The sequence below is a fragment of the Netta rufina genome (genome assembly GCF_964035555.1).
Source record: "Netta rufina genome assembly, chromosome: 6".
Classification (NCBI taxonomy): domain Eukaryota; kingdom Metazoa; phylum Chordata; class Aves; order Anseriformes; family Anatidae; genus Netta; species Netta rufina.
The window spans coordinates 29,218,283-29,240,441 of NC_140129.1; the positions used below are offsets into that span (position 1 = coordinate 29,218,283).

Sequence of the window (22,159 nt, forward strand, 5' to 3'; positions counted from 1 at the left end):
ATCTGCGATTCATTTATCAAATACTGACCTGAAATGAATATTAAGAAAAACCTCTTTTATATGCAAATGTTTAATCTGATCGAGGTTAATCATCACTTTTCTTCCTGAGGACTGACAAACTGTGTACGTACTATGCACTATAAGATACAATCTTCCATCTCCCATTCTCAAAAAATGCTTGTTTTGTCAATGGTTGCTCTGGGAACATGAGGAATGGAAAATTAATCTTTTCTTATTATTTTACTCACCTGTGAGACTATCCATAAAGCCTATTTTGTCTGCCCACCTGCTGATCACTCGAGTAATATTTGCTTTACACGGACCAAGTACTTCCATTCTCTCAACAAGACAAACTCGAAGTATAATTGATTTCTCCAATGGATTTTTTAATGAATATCTATTGCAACTATAGTTGCTAAAGTAGTCACTGATGTTTGTGTTCCAACAAATATAAATCTGTTCATTTACTATCCAACTTTACAACCAGCTATTAGCTAGGGGAAAGCCACATGAAAGAAAAACATCAACATCCGTGCATTTAGAGATGTTAGAATCCAAACTTGCAGCCTGATCTGAGCATGTTCTCTCATATTCTTTTGCAACTCACAGAAGCGAAACACTCTGTCCTGCAGCAAGCATGCACAGGATCTGAGCCTTCTTTAAAAGCAGTATGATTACATCCTGTACATCAAACTCTAACTAAACTATATGCTGAACCAAAACAAAATTTAAAGTGCTGTTTTGCTGTGACTGTAGCATAATCAAAAATATGCATTATGTTAACAAAAATTAATATCCCCAGGCCTGGCATGTGAACACAGATTTACATCAAAACTTATATTTAAAATTTAGATTTAAAGCTAGGATTTAACTTCTCACAGAAACGAGCATATATATGATGGATAAAAAAATGAGTTATGTGTTTTGATCCATGCCCAGATCCATGGTTACCAAGGAGTAATTTCTTAATAATTGGATTAATGCCAACAAAGATACTACTACTTAGCGGCCAAAAGAATGATTTACTTATACATATAAATATTTCAGATGGCCACTTGCGAGTAACCTGAATTTAAATTAAAGGAACAAATTGGATTTCTTTTAAGAAATTTTGAAAATGTGTACACTCATAGATGTCATATTTTCAGACTTAGTGACAACTAAGCGTTCCCACAAAAAGCAACATGAACTTTCTGAGGTGCTATAGGAAATTCCATCCACTTCACACTATGTTGAGACATGGACCAAGGAGCCCAGGGCTTCATACGCTAAGGACTTGGTTTAAATCACAAGGCAGGCAGAATTCCCACTGGAAGCCAGGGAAAGTAAAGTTGTTTTACACTTGGCAGGCTTGAGCCTCAATTCATCACTGCACTTGGATTAAAAAAACCTAAATCCCACATATTAAATAGAACACTACCTAAGAGCATTAATGAATATGTATCAAGTAAAAGAGTTTCAGGATTTTTTTTATGATTCTAAATATAATTTTTTAAGTAAGTTTTTGAAAAATCCAGGAACAAATTTTTGTTGCAGAAACAATTAAGACTGTTCAGTGACAACACTGTAATTATGTATGAAGCTTTTTAGAAATTCCCAAATTGAAAGTAAGGTTAAGAGAAACTGAGCACTTCATTAAGGGTACACCACACACTCAGCGGAGGTGCATTACTGGAAGGACTCCTGTGAAGTTAAACGCACGACCAGCAGCTGGAACCAGGGAAAGGCTTTTCCCACCCATCCCACCAGAAGTCACAAGAAACACAAATCAAATCACAGCAAAGCTGAACCAACCAACAGAGGGCAGCTGACTCCCAGCTATAGGAAGTTCTTATTTGTGAAAAAAAAAAAAAAACAACACCAAACTTGCCATCAATTAAAGCCAAATTGATATCAAATCTTATGCAAATTGACATGGAATCTGTAATGCCAGGACTAGATACCAATATCCCCCTGAAATCTCAAAGTTTTTCTGGTGAAACTGGCACATACACTTTAAATTTATAAAGATAACATTTGAGAAAAAGGGAGATAACACGGAAATATTCAAATCAGATGACTCCTCTGAAACATGCAACTCAAAATCCTTCCATTAAAACTGTTAATATTTTTTAGAACTTCTCAAACTAGCTACCTCTTCATCTCTGCTCTACAAAAAACAAAAATTAAAAAAAATAAAAAATTGAAGTTTTCATACTTTAATGTTAAATTATGGGGGAAAAAAACAAACAGTTTTTAAAAGGCATTCCAGTTACAACCTTAATTAAGGGAAAAATGCTACAATAACCCACCAACAAATAAACTAAACTAAAATAAAAATCACCCAATGGCGACACTAATACAAAACAATAAAACTGGTTGTTCTGTTATTCTAACAACATGTGGGTCGATACTTAAACCAAATTAATTCTGTGTTAGAACATAAATAACCATTTTAAGCAAGCATACTTTTTAAATTATTAAAGTGCAACTAATATCTGTTTACTGTGAAACCACAAATCAGCCTCATCCCTTTCAAAACTAATCCGTAACTCTAACAAACACATAGACCATATTTGCCATCAAACTCTAATCAATGCTAGGTAAACTTTATTAGGTGCACTAACGTTTAATTATCTTTGGTTGTGAGTTTGAATTCCAAAGCTAATCTGGAACATCTGATACGCTGTTGTGTGTGTGTGCCACATCTGTTAGCGAGCACGAGGATTCACAAAATGTTGCCTTCATAAAATAATGCATGTTTCCTGGTTAAGTTACAATATGGGAAACAGCTGACTCAAAAATAATATAAATTATATAAAGGATTAAAAGCCCTCATAACTTTTAATTAAGCAATATATCACAACAGACTACAAAGGACTGCTGATTTATGCACTCCTCAAGTAAGAAGCAGTAAATAAAGTTAGACAGGATAGCATATACGTCTTATTGGAGCAGAAGAATCTGTCCATTCACAGTTCATTAATACATAAAAATCCACTTGTCCTCAGTTTTTCTGTGGGTGGCTATAGCTCCCAACGCACTTATTTGTATCAGGAAGACTTGTCAAGATCTATAGCAAATGAGGAAGGATTAACTGAATCTGGACGTGATCTGTACATAAACCATGGAGCTCTGACAGCCAGGCTCTCCCCCTAGGACCTGGGGCACTTCTGGGAGCTAAGGACGCACCTGCAGACTTTGTTTTCATTTAATTGTGCTTTACCACAGAAGAAAAGCAAGCAGAAAGAATAGGAAAAGCTAAAATCCTTCACTGGGACTGGAAACGTATGCACTCCCTAGCTTACACAAGCTCCATATCGCACTCTTCCATAGAGCCGTATTTGCTGCTGCTTTCTTAGTGTGCCCATTGCAACAGGCATCTCAGGAGGCAGGGACAGCCCTACACAGCTCTACGATAAACACATTTTCTCCTTTCTTTCCCCCAAATCAACTGGTATGAGACCAGAATGAATTTCAACTCTTGGAAGATATCCCTTGCAAAAAATCCTGTCAGTTTGACCTCAGTGCCAGGGAAGCTCATGGAGCAGATCCTCCTGAGAGTCATCATGCAGCAATTGCAGGGGAAGCAGGCGATCAGGCCCAGTCAGCATGGCTTTATGAAAGGCAGGTCATGCCTGACGAACCTGATCTTCTATGACAGAGTGACGCGCTGGGTGGATGAGGGAAAGGCTGTGGATGTGGTCTACCTTGACTTCAGCAAGGCTTTTGACACCGTCTCCCACAGCATTCTCCTCAAGAAACTGGCTGCTCTTGGCTTGGACTGGCGCACGCTTCGCTGGGTTAGAAACTGGCTGGATAGCCGGGCCCAAAGAGTCGTGGTGAATGGAGCCAAGTCCAGTTGGAGGCCAGTCACTAGTGGCGTCCCCCAGGGCTCGGTGCTGGGGCCGGTCCTCTTTAATATCTTCATCGATGATCTGGACGAGGGCATTGAGTGCACCCTCAGTAAGTTCGCAGATGACACCAAGTTAGGTGCGTGTGTCGATCTGCTCGAGGGTAGGAAAGCTCTGCAGGAGGATCTGGATAGGCTGCACCAATGGGCTGAGGTCAACTGCATGAAGTTCAACAAGGCCAAGTGCCGGGTCCTGCACCTGGGGCGCAATAACCCCAAGCAGAGCTACAGGCTGGGAGAGGAATGGTTGGAGAGCTGCCAGGCAGAGAAGGACCTGGGAGTGATGGTGGATAGTCGGCTGAATATGAGCCAGCAGTGTGCTCAGGTGGCCAAGAAGGCCAACGGCATCCTGGCTTGTATCAGGAACAGCGTGACCAGCAGGGCTAGGGAGGTGATCGTCCCCCTGTACTCAGCTCTGGTGAGGCCGCACCTCGAGTACTGTGTTCAGTTTTGGGCCCCTCGCTACAAGAAGGACATCAAGATGCTTGAGCGGGTGCAGAGAAGGGCGACGAAGCTGGTGAGGGGCCTGGAGAACAAGTCCTACGAGGAGCGGCTGAGGGAGCTGGGCTTGTTCAGCCTGGAGAAGAGGAGGCTCAGGGGTGACCTTATCGCTCTTTTTAGGTACCTCAAGGGAGGCTGTAGCGAGGTGGGGGTTGGCCTGTTCTCCCACATGCCTGGTGACAGGATGAGGGGGAATGGGCTTAAGTTGAGCCAGGGGAGTTTTAGGTTAGATGTTAGGAAGAACTTCTTCACTGAAAGGGTTGTTAGACATTGGAACAGGCTGCCCAGGGAAGTGGTGGAGTCACCATCCCTGGAAGTCTTCAAAAGACGTTTAGATGTAGAGCTTAGGGATATGGTTTAGTGGAGGGCTGTTAGCGTTAGGTTGGAGGTTGGACTCGATGACCTTGAGGTCTCTTCCAACCTAGAAATTCTGTGATTCTGTGATCTCTGTGATCTCTCATGTTTTCAAATACCAGACCTCCCTGACATGGGGGTTGTATCTGCAATCACTCAGAAAGCTGTAATTGGGCCTTGAAATCCAAAATCACAAAGTGGCTCATATTCCAGCTATCAGCCTGGTAATGCTGATGATCCTGATGCTGTCACCTAAAAAAGATGCAAGATTCATGTATTCAGCTTGCAGTTCAAATGCACACGTCTAGCTGGTGGGAAGCCGAGCACAATCCTTGCAGTCATGTGAGGAGACATCAGGAGGCATACAGAAGGTCGTTCTCACTTTTATGCTGTTGTCTTAGAGGAGGAAACCAATTAAGCAACATAAAAAGAAAATAAAATCCATTCCTGAATCTATCAATCAGCCACCTTACATAAAACAAAGCAAACCGAACAAATGATATGGGTATAATTTCTGGGAAATGGCCACAAGAAATGTCTGCATCAGAAAAATTATTAACACTTGTTAAGTATTAATCAATGATAACTGCTGTACACGGAACAACACAGATATATTTAACACTTAAAAAGGCAAGACTGGGGTTATTTTAAGGATCGTAATGCAAGAAGTGTTTCAGAATTGCTGAGCTTCTTAGTAACTCTGACAGATGATAACATAACATATATCTTCTTGTCCATTCTCCCTGTTTGAACAGCAACTTCATTTCAAATCGTTGCCTCTTATTCAAAAAAGTCAGAAAATGCAAAAATCATAGACTTTGTGAAGACATAGGAATTTTCTGCTCTGAAATCTAGAATATATTCATAGCATACAGGCATGTCAGACCCACAGCAAGCACAGATCTCAGTGTGGGGGTCCATATGATACCCATTCAGACTTGGATTTGGCTGACCGAAGGATATGTGACACACTCTGCCCTGCAGAGAGGAAACTCACTTCTTCACCCCAATTTTCCCAGCATCAGAGCTGGGGCAGACAGCTGTGATGTCCTTTCTTACAGCTTTCTTACCTAGAGTAGCCTTCCACTGGCTTCAGACAGTAGTGGATGGCTAAATCAAGCTAAAACCATCACCAACTTAACCCAATTGTCCAACCCAACCCAATCCCCACTTCGTTCTATCTGGGTGCTCTGCACTGTGGTTGCGCACACACCTCCTCAGACACAACACAGAGCTGGGTTGCCTCCTGCTTTAACTACTTCTGTCTAATGCTAAGATCTTGTTGAGCTCCTTCTTCAAAAAGTTTTGAAATCATTACATGCCACGTTCTATAGAACTATAAATTATTGCAATTAATTTCATTACTTGACTTGGAATCTATTTCAAAAGAAATTTCCATATTCATGCCTTCTATTATAGCAAACATTGTTTTGCAATCAACAAAATAATATTTTAGAAACCAATTTTGTACACACCGAAATTATAAGAGTGTAGAGTAAAAGAAAACACATTAACATCTTCATTTAACTTGCCAAAAGCAAGAGAAGTGACACCTCTCTCTGCAATTCACTGTTTCTGAAGACTACATAACGTGGTAAAATACATGATGCCAAATAGCTGTGTTTTTCACCTCTTCTACCATAGGAAATGGTGAAGATGGACCAACATGTTTTATTCTGAATATTCTCGTGTTTATTCAAATCAGAGCAAAATCTTATTTTAACTGTTATGCAGTATTTCCCTTCCAGAATGATTGTGAACCTACAGCTGAGGACAAATTCTACCACAAAACTTTCTGGAAAAGAAATAGAAAACACTCAAAAAGTAGGAAAAGGTGGTGGCGGTGGGGGGAGAACGAGATTAAATCTGCTGCCAAGGAACAACTGAGGCATCAATCCTCTGTGTTCTTCTGCTCCTAAGACAAAGACAAGCAAGAGTAAGTTCAGTCTCAGTGTTAGACGCTGTCACGCTGATTTATGACACACAGCACTCGCTGGTCCTCCAACATGACATATTGTCCACAAGAGATTCAGTACAAACCAAACTTCTTTCCTTAAAAAATATTGCCTAAACCAATTTAATTTCAGTTCCTTAGGTGAAACGCTAATACTTTGCCCACTGGGCAACCCAACCTCCTAAGGCTGATTTTCCATTTAATTCTATCTCCTCTGTACAAAAGCAAGTAGGACAAAGCACTTTTAGCGTAGCTCCTGTCTTTCACAGCATTTGCAGTATGTTATCACATTAAACAATTACTATTTTCTCCAACAACAAATGTAGGAACTCTGCACTTCAATCAGAAATAATTATGAGTAAATTTTCAGTTCAAGAGGTGCAAATGTATCATTTTCTTCTACAGCAAAATGTCCTGCTTTGATCCACATTTCATGAAGAAGGTGGTAGGGACTGTAGTAGACAGAAAAATGCAGTTTAGTCAGTTAGCACAAGGGTGTTAATTTTTGTGGATTCAGAACAATTCTGAGAATTAGACTGACATAGCGTGATATTTAATTTAGAAAGTGCACATATTCTCACAATTACAGAAAACATCATTACAGCATCTATTAATATGTATTATCATTACAGAGGAGTGTGAAAGAGCTATCAGAATATGCAGTAAAGTGAAAAATACTTCCCAGGAAGTTGTCAAATGACTCCATTTTACAAGGATGAAGCTTTTTGTGAATGGCAATTGGGACAATATGCTTATATGACTTTGTATTTATGAGAAAACTTGTAGGAGAAATAAAAATCAAATATGGATAGCTATTGAAACCAGATGAAAAACTGATATACGCTGGGAAATACGGTACATGCTACAGGTTATTAACCTGAAGGACAACATGGGAAATGCTCTATTTCCTTTAGCAAAGGAAGCAGTACTGCTTCACATGGTAGGCTTTTCAGACACTGTCTTCAGGATGATGAGATACCACTCAGGCTGTACAGAACTGGCTTGCTACTTTTGGCCCATTTAATGAACTGCATTACAGTTAAGTATTAAAACTCCCAGTCACAGACAGAAAGGTGTAAGGAAACCATGAAGTTTTCACTATTTTTTGAGACTGAAAATTCTCCCACATGATTGTACCAGGCAAAAAATAATAATTTTTATGATATTGTAAGAATGCCCTGGAATCAGAGGACAAACATTTTCTATAGTGTAATTCCTTCCTTTAACTCTGAGTGGAAGGAAATCTGATCTTCTGAAGGTAAAACCGAGAGTAAGGACAGAACTTTGTTTCCAGAAATTAAGTTGCACATAAAGCAAATTAGCATTGATAGAGCTAAAGGAAAATATAGGTCAGCTATGTCCTTGCGTGCCACAGAAAGGGATCTCCCACAGCCGGTGGTACTGCAGCCTGTGACAGGGCTCAAGAATAAACTACTGGCATCCATTTATGAGTGCCTTCCAAAAAGTATGGTGCCTTTCTGACAATCAACTATCTATATTATAAAAGAAGTAATTTATGCAGGAGCTATTTATAGATAATATATTATCAATTATATTCTTGAAGACTGATTTCTGACACTAAAATGCAAGGGATATCCACCCAGGAACTGGATGTGAGCTAATTCTTTGACAGCAATGAAAGAATGCTGGGTTCAGACTTAACTTCTAACACAGGAATCTAACGGTTTTGAAAATGCACACACACACATAAACACATGTTTATGTATACATAGATAAACACATGTTTATGTATACATAAAATATATATTTATGCAAGAGAAAAATGCACCTATTACAACAAAATAAAACACAAAACCAAAAACTTATAGTCAGACATTCAGAATTAAGAGAAAAAAATACTACTATAATATTTCACAGTCAGATAGGAGACACAAAAATAAACCAAAGAGGTTGCAAATATTTTCTGTCAGCAGGTAAGTACTGGAATGTAACTTGAAGGAAAAACAGGAGAAATACAGTAGTGCTATATGTTGCTTCTTCAGAAACTTTATTGTATGCAAAATTATTGCTCTTTCTGAGAGCAGTTACCTACCTAAGTGAAAATGGACCTTGTTTCATTACAGTGTCTTGTGATAAGACATGCTACATTGCTCTTCCTTAGGCAGAGTTCTTCTGACAGTCTAAAGCTTGCAAGCTACGAATCGGGGCATTTTTGGATCATGGAAACTTAGCTTGCAAAACGCGAGCCAAAAATTGCCTTGAGAAACCACTATGAATGTAAATCAAACCTTAGTCTGCATGCTGCTGTGTTGCTTATTTATAATTTTTTTTTTGAGGAAGTGTAAGAAGCCCTGGAAACATCTTAACAAATGGTCTTTCTTGAACAAACCTTTACTAACATTGCAGATCAGAAAATGGGAAAGATCACATACATGACCCCAAGCTCAGGTTTGGCTCCAGAAGATAGTGACTTCTGCAGTTAGCATCAGGGTTCAAACCCATCCAATCTTCCACATTCCAATGGCGAGTTTTCAAAGCTTATAATTTTGTAATATTTTTTACTTTTGAAATTTGACACATTTTTTGCTAATAAAAAAATAAAAAAAAATCCTTTTCCCTTGGAAGTGTGAGTTGAACTAAACCAGTAATTTTCTATGAAAAGTTTACCAGAAAATCATACATCTCACACTTGTTTTTGAGAGGTCTGAGCTATAAAGATACCACTGTCCTCCTTTTCTTTATTAAACTTGTGCATTCAATTTCAGGAAAAGTACTTTCATTTGTAATGTGCAGCTGTCTGTATTTCTCATATTCTAGAGTGAAAACTGGAAAATGTCATCAAGAACAAAAAAAAATTTCATTTTAAATAAAGCAGTAAGCTTAAATTTCAAATACGTCTTTCCTGCTATGCCTGCCTTTACAAAGGCCCTTAGTCCTTTAAAAATGTTTGCTTAAATACATACAATATATACAAAAGCAATAAACCATTTGCCATGATATTTGTCCTTTAGCAGGAGCAGGTAAGAGCAAGAAGGGGAGGAAGGAAAAGGAGGGAAAATCTTGACAAGAATATATATTAGAGCAATCAATAGAAAGATAATCCTTGGAATTCGTGAGTCTTTAAAAGAAAATGCATTTTCTTGTAGTAATCCTAAAAACCTATAAAAGAATATTCAAGCAATAAACTCCCCATAACTCATATTTAACCTTTAGTCATGTAGAACTACATATTAAATAGCTTAGCAACTGCATGCTGTGTAAGTGCATTCAAATAACAGCAGAAATAGAAAAATGTAAATGCTACAACTCTTTTAACATGCTATGCACAGCCAAGAACATCTGCCAGCTGACCCTATAATCCAATCGGCTGTTCAGAAGCAATCATAGCCTTAGATAAGAGCTCAACAACTTCTACATGCAATGCCCATTTTCTTTAAAAGATTTAACAAAATACAGTTAACTAACTCTTAAACAATTTTCAAACACTTGGAGGTACAAGACAAAAGTAATTCAACATATCACATGGATTTGCATTAGAATACTGTCATCTTTTCCCCCAAATATTGTAATTCACTATCTAATTTCATGGGACAATAATACAGAACAAGCTGAAAGCTAAAGTGACCGTATCAAATCGAGTGATAGCTCAGAGTTTACTTCTCACATGTACCGCACCAGAGAAACTCTATAGAATGAGAAGGTCTACAGGCAGAATGGGCTTAAGACAGCTGAAAGAGTGGTTTCAAGATCCTCTTGTTATCAGGGAGAGGCACCTCCAGCCAGGGGTGCAGCCCTCAGGTCCTAGGCAGCTCCCCCACCCCATTTAGCACAGGGATTGCAGGAGCAGCTCCAGTGTCTGGCTCCAGGCAGGTACTCAGGGCTCCAATGGCATGTTGTTAGCACCAGCTGAATTTCCTGCCAGAAGAGCCAAAAAACTCCACGGAATTAGGAGCGTAAACCCCATGGAATATAATGCAGGAACAGGATGTCTCATTATCTCAGTATAAAATTAAATTTATGCTAAAAAGTTCTGTTCTAAATACAAAAGCGAACTGCACTGCCATGACTGAACTGCTTCTAGGAGGACAGTGTGCTGTAAAAAGGTTTTTCTGAATCAATAATTGTTATATTAATCAATAAATTGTTTTGATCATACAAATTGCTCTTCTCTCTAAAGCAGTAGCCTTGCTGTATTGTATCTGTATTGGCAGGGATCTGGAAATGGTGGGAAATTTTAAGAGAGAACTGCTGGAATACTGTTTCAAGTTACGCTCTCTGTACTTAAATTCATGTCAATTTTCTGAAAGGCATTGGGAAAAAAAATGGACTTAAAAGGGTTTGACAAGAAGCCTAGAAAACACCTTTCAAAAGAAGAGAGTTAAAAAATTATTTGGCTTAATGAGAAAAAGACACAAACTGACCAAGGGTGTTAATTATAAGATAATGGAAAATGAAGGGTTCTCCAAAGTAATTGATTAAGTAATAACAAGATTCAAGCTCAGAAACAATAATTTTAAAACAATAACTCAAATACTGGAGGAAATAATAAAAGAAATCTACTGGCACCTAGAGGAGGTTTAGTCTTGATTTTAAGTTGTCTAAAGTCTTTATCAAAGCATAAAACACAATATAGCATTGTCACCAGCAAAAGATAAAGAAAATCACGCACCAAGGTGACTTAGCTTTCTCATGCCTGATACCACAGAAAAGTAAGTATTGTATTTCAGGTATTTGACCCAGATTATGGGATTATGTAAAAATAATTAGAAACTCACAAATTAGTATATACAGAATTATGGAGACTTTTGCTCTAGGACTTAAACACTGCCCACCTCGGAAGAAAAAGAAGACACTGCCTTGCCCTGGATTAAAAATATGTGTCCAGCTTTGTTAAACATCAGTACAATCAGCTAACCCGGTTCGCCATCTGAACAGACAACTTTTTCGTGCTGCAATGTGCCTAAGGACTTCAGCATTTCTAAATCAGTGCTGGAAGTCAAAGTCCAGTGGGTGCAGAGCAACACTCGTTCCTAACTGCACAAAGGATTAAGAAGTATATGGGGAGCCAAAAAATACAAACACACACACACGTGTGCATAAATATATAGACATACCTATAGATCAAGCCTTGTGTTCCTGGTAAAGGGGCAAAAAGCACCAGCCACATTTATATTAATACCAGCCATAATGCCGATAAAGCTTACAGAGACACAATTTCCAAGTTTAAACAATTTCTTTCCTCCAGTATCTTCCAAAAGGGTATTGGAATTAGCAAATCTAATGTGTGTGGGAATAGACAACACTTTATAGCAATGTTTCCTTTTAATAGAAGTAGTCTGCTGTGTCTGTGGGTAACAATCCCAGTATCTTTTCATTACAAAGGAGCTTATTGTTACCTAACAACTTACTGTGGGATTTCATTCTGCTTCTCTGGCGATCTCTCTGATCTATTAAGGAAAGCACTGAGGTATGGACAACATACACTTTATTGCAGTTTTATATTTTCTTAGTCCTTGCTTCTTCTGTTAGTCTACTGCCTATGAATTTCAAAGAGTAATAAGCAAAAAAAAAAAAAAAAAAAAAAAAATTTAACTAGCTTCTCACAAGAAAAATAATAAACTGTGAGGAAAATTAAGCAAGTTGAGAATCAGGTGGTAGAAGTGGTGCTGCCTCCCGGGACACGACTGCTGCTGCAGCGATTGCACAGTAAACAGGATCCAGCAGCTCTAGCACCTGTGAGCCACTATACAAATACATCTTTGTAGGAAGACTGTTAAAGGCCTACTACACAAATTGTACAACATATTATATATATACACACTCACATATTCATAATATACATCAAGTCCCTTCGGCATGACAGTTTCTGTCCTATTAATTAATTTTCATAGTTGAATTTGAAAGAGCAGGCCAAACTAATAGTACTTCATCAGTGTTAATTAGCATTAAGAATTAATCAGTATGTGTAAGAAATCTCTATTAGTTTTGTAGAAATGCGTACAGCATTAAATGTCATTTAAATAGATGTTGATTTTTTTTAAGAGCAGCAGTTTAGAGATTATTTTCCTCTAATGGGACACTTCGATATTGAATATACAGAGGTTAATGTTGAAGGAAACTTGTGCTGTGTCTAAGGGAAATGTTGCCAAAAATAGTAATATATACTTAACAAATGTTTCTGCAGCTACCATAGTCTCGGAAAGAATTAAAGATTTTTTAAATGTCTGTGACATCTCAGTTCTCTGATGTTTATATGCTACCTAGGTGGAATTATTTGTCCAGGGCTTCCTGTGCTATGGTAGATAAAAACTGTCTTTATATAAGAAATGAGGTGTTTCATGTCAAATTCTGCTGTAACATGAGCATCTTCCCCTCAATCCTCAAGAAGTTCTAGGAGTACCTACAAAACCCAAAACAAAGAAGGGTCCCCGAGATAACTCCTGTTTGTAATTTCTTCACCAGCTCAGTACTTTACAATCTCAGTTAAAACTACAGTAAGCACATTGAGATTTCTTTTGGCTATTTAACACCACTCACCTGATTCTTGAGATCCAGTTTGGGGCAGGGGCGACCTCCATTGTAGGGCTTCTCCTTAAGCCATTTGGATCGGACTTTCACACCTGTTCCACAGGAAGAGCTGCAAGGAGTCCAGGTGGACCAATCACTTAATTTGCAATCAAATGGACAAGGAACCATGCAAGATTCTTCAATGTAGCCTAAACCAAAAAATTAAGAGAGAGGTTTTAATCACCACAGCTCGTGAACTCTGATGATATAATGTCTCTGAAGTCTGTGTAATCAACCCAACATGAGAACTTCTTAAAGAAAAGAGATTTGGCAGACTGTCAATGCTTTCCCAATGCAAGATAATGATTTTATTTGTAATGAACAGCAGTGACTAAAACTAATTTCTTCGTTTAGTCCAATTATTATTAATTTGGATGACCACAATAAAACTGATTGATATGAAGGATGTACATTGGCAAAAAGTATCTGTTGTGAAGTGGGCAATGGACAACAGGTGGTAATTATCCTTCCTATGAGAATCTGGCCATAATATATTCTGGAGAACTAAGTGTACTGCCTGATTTTGTGATCCTACAGTGTTATTTTGTCTGCCTATATGGTCACCCTGGGCAGGGAGTCGGAGCAAACATCTTCCCAGGAGACGTCCCATGGCCGGTGGACTCACCAGGGCTGTGCTCCTGGCAGCTTCACCAAGATGCACAAGGTACGCGTCTGTAGCCTGCCAGCTGCATCCATCTGGGATTTGTTCTTGGGAGAAGGGAGGAAACACACCTCCCTATTTTATCTGGTAGTTCTCTTCATATATCTTTGCAACCATTTTGACTGTTCTGCATTTCATAAATGGCATATGAAAACTTTGCTTTCACCTTCACCTGACTTGACATAAAAGTGCTCCCAGGATCACTTAAAGTCAGAATACCAAATACCTTACTGCACTAAAACCCCGTAGGGTTTCTTAGGACAAAACCAGGTTTCCTCCACACAGACACAGCCCCACAGCTGGTTTAGGAGCTCCTGAGCATCCCTGCTCAGACGCTGCATTCATTCTCCTCCAGTTTCTATTATCTGGTTGTCATGTCTGTACATACTATTTTGATTTAAACAAAAAAGAGATTTCATGTTCAACCATGAAAGTCAGTGGCTGCTAAGATCAGCCCTTATTACAGAAGGCTTAGTCCCTCTGACAGCTCTAGTAATTATGGTCATGGAAATAACAGAATTTCATCCATACTGTATTTCTGACATTTCTCATTTTTATGTCCTTTCTTTTTGTTTGGTTTTCAGCCCACTAACTCCCTATGTATTCCTTACCTGCAGAATACCAAATTAACTGATTTAACTACACTTTTAAGAAGGATTTCTCCCCTCTCTATCAAGATGACAGTCACAACAGCAGGGGGAAACAGAAATATACACAAGAAATAAAAAAAAGTAGAAGCAGCTTCCCTCCACAATGTCTGGACAAGAGCCCTGAACACCCAGGAAACACTGAAGCCAAGGCAGGGAGATTAGTCTTGCCTGGCAGCTGGATTTACCAGCTCTGCCATGTCCAAACCTGCTGCTGACTTTAAACCAGGACTGTGTTACATCCAGAGCATCAATTCGCAGCAGCAGCATGCTGCCTCCCTCCTGGTCTTCATTATCAAGAAAGCTTTCAGACTTATTTAGACATCTCCCATCCAGAAAACATCCCCCTCCTAGGAGTACAAGAAATACTGACATTGTTTTTGCAAACACTGCCTTAAAAAAAAAAAAAAAAAAAAAAAAAAGAAAGAAACAAATGTAGTTCCCCCTTCAATGATGCTCTATTTCTTCTTTCTTTTGCTTCGTGCTGGTACTCTGTTCCCTCTTCCTTTGCACAGCCACCCTGTTAGTCTGACAGCTGCGATCGTTTCTGCACAGCAGTTCCTCCTAGAGCTCTTTCCTAAAGCTGCACAGCTGTCCCTGTACAGCGTGCTCTGCTTCACTTTGCTACCTCTTATCTCTGAGTTGCGTTGCCTTTTCATTTGTGGCTTCAAAGCCACTGGCATTAGGCATCTTAATTATTTCCTACCAAACCCATTGGTGATCACATATCTGAGATAACTCAACTCTGCATGTTTTGTATTCTCATCGAGCTGACATTATACCCACGCATGCACATATACAAATATTTCCAAAATACACTCCCTTTTTTTCCTAAAATGAGAATCCCCAATTTCCCACCAACATTCTATTCCACCCGCTTAGGTTGCCACTCAGAGCAGTTCATAAGACGTTATGATAAGTAAAAGAAATTTTCTCATAATAGATTTATGAGAGGCATTTCTTAGGCAGTACTCTAAAGAGTTCTCTTCCACCACTGTATGAAATATCATTTTTCCTTGGGCTGTGTGACAGCCTAGGTAATTAACTCTCAACAGAAACAAAGAAAGTGCCTTGTTTTAAAGGAGGATTAGACAGAGGGGTTATCAACTTATCAGTGAAGGCAAAATGGGCTAAGCCTTTTGGCAGTTCAAGATCTACCTCCGTAATAAAAGAAATATAATAAAAAATATAAAAGTAAGAAAGAGAAAGGAAAAGTATAATAAACAAAACTAAAGAAATCTTTTCTATTTCATTGCAGCAAAGTACTGTGGGGATCCCTCAAACCACAGGATTTCCAAAGACTTCCTGGTGCTAAGAGGCCAGCTTATTCCTTTTTGAGTTTCTTCACCCATATTTATAAATTATATTAAGTATAAATAAATAATATCCAGCTAATAGAGCATTACGTTACCTTACTGCCCAAAAGAAACAAAATTTCCATATTCGACAGTGCTAAAGAATCAAAATGGGAATATAACTTTCTTTTAAGCTCTTCTCACAAGCCATCATTATATCTTCTATTAACCACTTGAGGTCAATCCACTGCTGAGATTCCCATGATCAAAGATTTCATTCAATAAAATAAATTCCTGCAAAAATCTTTCTGTGATGAATCTTCTCTGCTCAGATATACAATGTCTTTACAGATATCTTTTTACAAGAAACTACTAAATAATGCTGCACTCAGCTCATCTCCAACCCTTTCATTACTTTGTATCTCTGTAGGAACCCAGCAATGGCTTGCCAATGTCAAGGGGCTGAAAAGAGTTGAGTTTGGATACATACGGTAAACCTAGATTTGCACTTTTTGCACTGGGGTGGTGCATAACACAAGAGACAAAAAAAAAATATATATATATATATTATCCTTTTATCCTAATTATATATTTTATATATATATATATATATAAAATTAAAACCAGCTACTAATAACAAATTCTACATTCAGGCTATTAATGGTAGAAGTGACAGTAAAACACAGTTACAGACCAAAACCAGAGAAATATTTTGACTGTAACAGAACATGAATAAAGGAAAGAGCATGCATATATTTCTGAGTCACTGTCACTCAGCCTGGGGAGATTAACTCATGGTTGAGCTTACTCATATGGTTTTTTCAGTCATCTTTAAGCACCTCACTCATCCATTGCATTCCCCATTTTTCTCTCATCTGTAGAACCCAAGATGAAATATTTCTTGAGTTTCCAAGACCTATGGAAAAAGACATAGGCACTCGCAAACCCTGCCCAGCCTGTTTTCCACGTTCTCTCTTCTTTTGAAGCTTGCTTCCACTTTATTTATTCCTCAAAAGCTCAAATAATATTGCATTAAAGCTCGTTTAATTTAGAAACTACATATGAGAGCCTTTGCACTGTCTGAATCATGCTCCTGCATGTCACTGAGCTTGAGAGCTTGAGCACAGGTGTCGCAGGAGGTAGTGACAGAAACTCCAATGCATGGGAAATTGTAAGTAGGCACTTTGAAACACGCTGCTAGGAATAGTCCTGAATTGACAGGAAAAAATGAACTGGATGAACTGGCTGATCAAATAAGGTGTTTTTTTGTTTTGTTTTGTTTTGTTTTTTAATGTTTAAGTGCTATTGTTTTAGTATTGATACATTGCCAAGATAATAGGACGACCAAATGCATTTACCTAGGCTGCCAAGCTCATTTTATTATTATTTATTCATTAAGAACAATGTGCTTGTTGCACTACAAGCCACAAATGGAGTCTCTTCCCTAAAGTGTCCATAACAAACAAAGTACCCGCAGAATACACAGGATGTACCGGGGAGGCACAAGATGTAACAACTATTATTCTTGTCTCATTTTTTTCTCTGCAACCCAAAAGCGATGAAGCAGGACAAGGCAGATGAATAAAGCAATGATGATGGTTTGGTAGGTGTTGGAAGTGCAGGCTCGAACGCATGGTGTAGAAACTGTTCTTGTCTCATTTTTGCTGTGCAACCCAAAAGAGCCAAGGAGATGGCTGAATGATGGTCTGTGGGATGTCAGCAGCGCAGGGGGATGGATTTGTACAGTAGCACAATGTCCTTCCCATCTACCCAAACCTACCCGAACAACACACGTCACACCAGGCACAGCCAGTAAGGGTCTGCAGCATCCATCTGTGTCCCCCTCTGCACTCACAACTGGATTGTGATGGGAGAAGTAGGCAATTAGGAGATTTACAGGCTAATGTGAGACGCTGACATCCACTTGATTGTTGCACTTCCAAATGATAAATTTGCCGAGGGTATAAGGTCTGTGTGCAGCGTTAAACAAAAGTGCCAAAAGGATTCCAAGAGGTAGACTTAAAAGTGATTGGAAAATAAACAACATTCCTCCGGCAGCTTTGGAAACAGATGCACTTCTAATTGAATTGGCTTTAAACTCATTTGTATCCTCTCTAGCATATTTCATCATTTCAATTAACAAACTTCTAGCAGTTCTACCCTTGTTAGTAAACCTTGAGGTGCTTCATAAAATTCAAGGTCATTACTAAGAGAGGGACAATTCTGCATCACCGCTACTGCCGCTAGTAATAACACAAGTAATTTCCCTTGGAGTCTCTAGAATAAAAGAGATCATCCTTCTACAAGCATGAGAGAAGCAAAGTGGACAGTGACACAGGAGAAATGTTTCTAATTACACAGACCAAAGGTAGAGGAAAAAAAAAAAAAAAAAAAAGAAGAATTTTGCTATTTGGTAACCGGCTGTGAAATATGTAGAATAAGACCAGTAAATCCACACAGAGCTGAAAGTCTAATAGCTAGGGACTTCATTAGCGAGACCTGGTGGACCATGGCACTTGGCGGGCCAGATTCTGCTCTGCTAAAGCTTCGGGATCAAACACAGAGCAAGCTGGTGTTTTAATTTGGGTTAAAACTCTGCATCGAACAGCTGAGATGGGATCTGCCAGCTGACCACGGCACCACAACCATGCCCCAGCCAGGGCAGCCTGTGGTTCATGAGCCGCAAGAGGAGCAACTCGTCCCAAGCAGTCCTGGTCCAAACATTTAAACCTTGCTCCAAGGGCAAACGTTATTAACTGAAGGAAACTAAGCAGAATAAATCTGGGATTCTTAAAGTTTCTAACAACTTCAGTTGCATCTGAAAAAGATGTAATATTGCCAGAATAAATGTTTAATCTTTTTTTTTTTTTTTTTTTTTTTTTTTCTAATATGTGAGGATTTGAGAGATTTTATGCATTATTAGTTTGCTAGCTGGGAAATTTAAGAGATAATCTAATGAATTCATTCATTAAACATACAATGAAAAAACAGCAGAAATAACTTCTGCATCAAATATTTTACAAAGCTTGAATAATGGACCACCTTAGCATATTTATTCCCACTGGCTCTTCCCAACAAAAAGGCACATGCTCTTGTTATCTCGTAGGAAACTGATTATAGATTCTAAATAGACCAGAGAGGAACTGTAAAGAATGCTGTTAAGTTTAATTCATCGTTATTGTTATTGAAATTCATCCAAAGGTTGGTTTTATTGTTCAATTTCACAGCCTCTATAAATCCTGACAAGGCAGTCGGGTTGATGCTGACTTTGCATTATGATTCCTAATTTACTTTGATTTTGCATTTTCTTAAAAAATTTGCAAGCTTACACCTTGTCCTGACTTAAATACAAGCTGTGTTAGTTGCTATATTTAATCTGTTAACTAAATAAGGAAATTTCCATTAATTAGCACATTCCTCACAGCATATTGCAAACCAAACCAAGAACTCTTCCGGAGAAGAGAGACTCGTCTGCTGCCTTCTGAGTGCAAATAAACAGGACCTCACAGTGTAATTCATCTCGCGGGGAACTTCCGACACAGACGGGCAGAAATTCACTGTACAAATCTGTCTGGGCTCCAGATCACAAAAGGAGTCCTGGAAATGATCCCTGCTCTGCCTGCAGCAGCTCCCCTGCGGTGAAGGGGTGGGCCGGCTGCTTGGGGGCCCCAATGTCTTAGGAAAGTCTTTACTCAAATAAAAACTCATGCACCAGGATCAATGGCGCTTAGGCTGGGAGCTCAGCTGTGTTTTCCTATATGCTTTGATCATCACTCTGCAACTGGGAAAATCATCTATCTGCTTTCTCCAAACAAAACAGAATAGCTTTTTTTTTTTTTCTTCTTTTTTTTTCTTTTTTTTTCCCCTTTGTCAGTGTATTCATCCTCTGCATATTAGGAAAGAAATTCATCCCACTGTACTTCATTAAGAATTGTTTAGTGTACATGTTCTTACAGGCAACTCAATTCATAATAAAAGCAGATATGGTAAAACAAACCCGAGATAACGTTTACTTTTTATTATTATTATTATGAGATGTAGATAATGAAACAAGGCTGTTTTTGAAGGCTGTACACACATCTGCAATACATCATGAAGACAAAATTAAATTGTCCACAGAACGTCAAATTCCCCACTTTCTCGTACATCCGACTTCTCTCAAAGGCCCAATTCCGCAGGAGCTGCAAAAACAGATGTTCTTTGCAGAGTGCCCTGAAGATCAATACAGACTTGGGCTATTTGGACCATGTGGGAAGTGTCTTCAAGAGACAAGGGTCCGGCTCTGGGAGAAAGCTGTCACCAAATGGCACCAAAACTACCTGCCCCCTCAGTAAATCACACAGGGCCGGAAGGTCAGTGGCTTCAGGCTCTGCTGGAGCACACTAAGAAACTCAGCTTTGGAGTTCGGGGCCCTCCACGGAGAGCATCTTTCTGCCAGTTCCTAAACATACGACGTCAAGCATTGTCAACACAATATGCCACCGAATTTCGGCTGCCAAATTATGACCCCAAGACACAGGCAAGCCTCATTTAGACAACTTAGTTTGCAGAACAACTCTGTGGTTTCCATTTTACAGAATAGGAAATGCTGATGCATTTCTTTGTACCCTGATAATTAGCAAGCGTTGTGCACTAAAATACTGTGATTATTTCAGACAGCATAAATGACCAGATGACTCTGCAGAAGGGAGCACAAAGCAATTAGATAAATTTGCAATAAATATTATCAAGAAGGCTCACGACAACATGAGCAAAAGATAACTTTTTTTCTTTTTCTTCTCCTTTTTTTTTTTTTTTTTTTTTTTTTAAAAACATACATTCCTTGTACTTTAATTTACGAACTTGGGAAGTATTAACAAGTGTAAGGGCCTCTGCTCAAGAACAGGTCACCCAGCCCCTGGGAAGGCACTGAGAAACTCCAGAACCCTTGCTGACCTCTGCAGCCTCCCTCCCTGCCGTCGCGGGAGGCAAGTGACACAGTGACCTCCCAAATCAATACACTGCCTCAATTCCTTCTTGTCTCATTGATGCTAAATGAGAAACCTAACGACATGCTTTAATTATACTTGCGCCGTCCTGAAGATGCCACTAACCATTATGCACATCAGGAAAACCTGTGAGCACTGCCCTGAATGGCAGATAGTCGCTGCAGGGTCCAGCCCCGGGCTCTCCTGACTGAGGCTATTCTGTCATGATGTCCTGCTTGCTCCAATAAGAAATTTCAATCCGCCTCCGTAATGAGGAAGGGACACAAAGACATCCCACCTTAAATAAAGATGTAGTAAATATATATATATATATGTATCTGATAGAAACAGGGTGTTAAGAACAGGAACAGTCCTCCTGGCTTTTCACAGCTTAAGCGCAGGCAAGGGGAGAGCAGCACAACTCATTCAGATGATGGAAAACCTTGAGATGGAAATAGGACATTTTCGTGACGTAAGCAGGCCCCTGCACAGAGTATTGATGTGCTGAATTCCTCATAGATTTTTGTTTCAATTTTGCAGCGTGACTTTGAGCACTCTGGTTGTGCACTTCAATCTCCCTGCTGGAGCATTTCCTGGCCAATACATTCAGACAGAAGCAGAGAGCAATGTAGTCTTGTTAAATACTACAGTTTTTAATGGTCACTCCCCTGGTTTACTAAATACAAATGAGATCTGAGATTTCCCAGAGGCAATATGTCTGTAGTGAGGGATACCAGAAGCTTTGTAAACCAAGCTCATAGTTATTTAATTTACACCATCCTCACTTACAAACGTTGGAGAACAGAGAGATTTCAAAGTGTAACTCACACCCAGCCATAGGCTAAGGAAAGATAACTGCTCAGATACTCATCAATATCATTACAATAATCCTTAGAGCAGATCGGGTGTAAGTAAGTTTAATTTTATCTATATTTTTTAATTAAGGCTCACTTCTTCAAAGCTTCTAAACTCAGACGTTGTTATGTTTCTAAGTGTCTCCCAACCTCTGATCAAGCAGACTACGTCATTCACCTTTAAAGATAGCCACTACTCGCCCATCTCCCCCTTCCATGCTAATCTGATTGTTGTATGCTGTGCCCCAGCAAACTCACTGCTGCCCTGGCAATCAGCTCATCTTATTTAGACACTTGCCTATGTGCAATAAGTGGTGTTCTTATTTTTGGAGGACTCCTGCTCCACACAAGCAGAAATACATGAATTTGTCTCTGAAAATCCTCAGAATATGTCAAACGTGAAACCTGTAAACACTCACTGGAAACAACTACGATGCCTACTATATGCAGGTTGCACAGGGCTCCCTACCAGTGGTAAAGATATGAAACTGTGACTTCCCATTTAC

The 22,159-nt window shown here is 39.1% G+C and overlaps 1 protein-coding gene across 1 annotated transcript in view; it reads right to left on the reverse strand.

Moving 5' to 3' along the window:
- THSD7B (thrombospondin type 1 domain containing 7B) overlaps window positions 1-22,159 on the reverse strand; it is a gene marked incomplete at both ends in the record, with an annotated part of 259,689 nt that overhangs the window by 63,493 nt on the left and 174,037 nt on the right. The window contains one exon of the mRNA XM_084289684.1: window positions 13,200-13,378. Coding sequence (XP_084145810.1) covers window positions 13,200-13,378 — 179 coding nt within the window. The remainder of the gene's footprint in view (window positions 1-13,199; window positions 13,379-22,159) is intronic.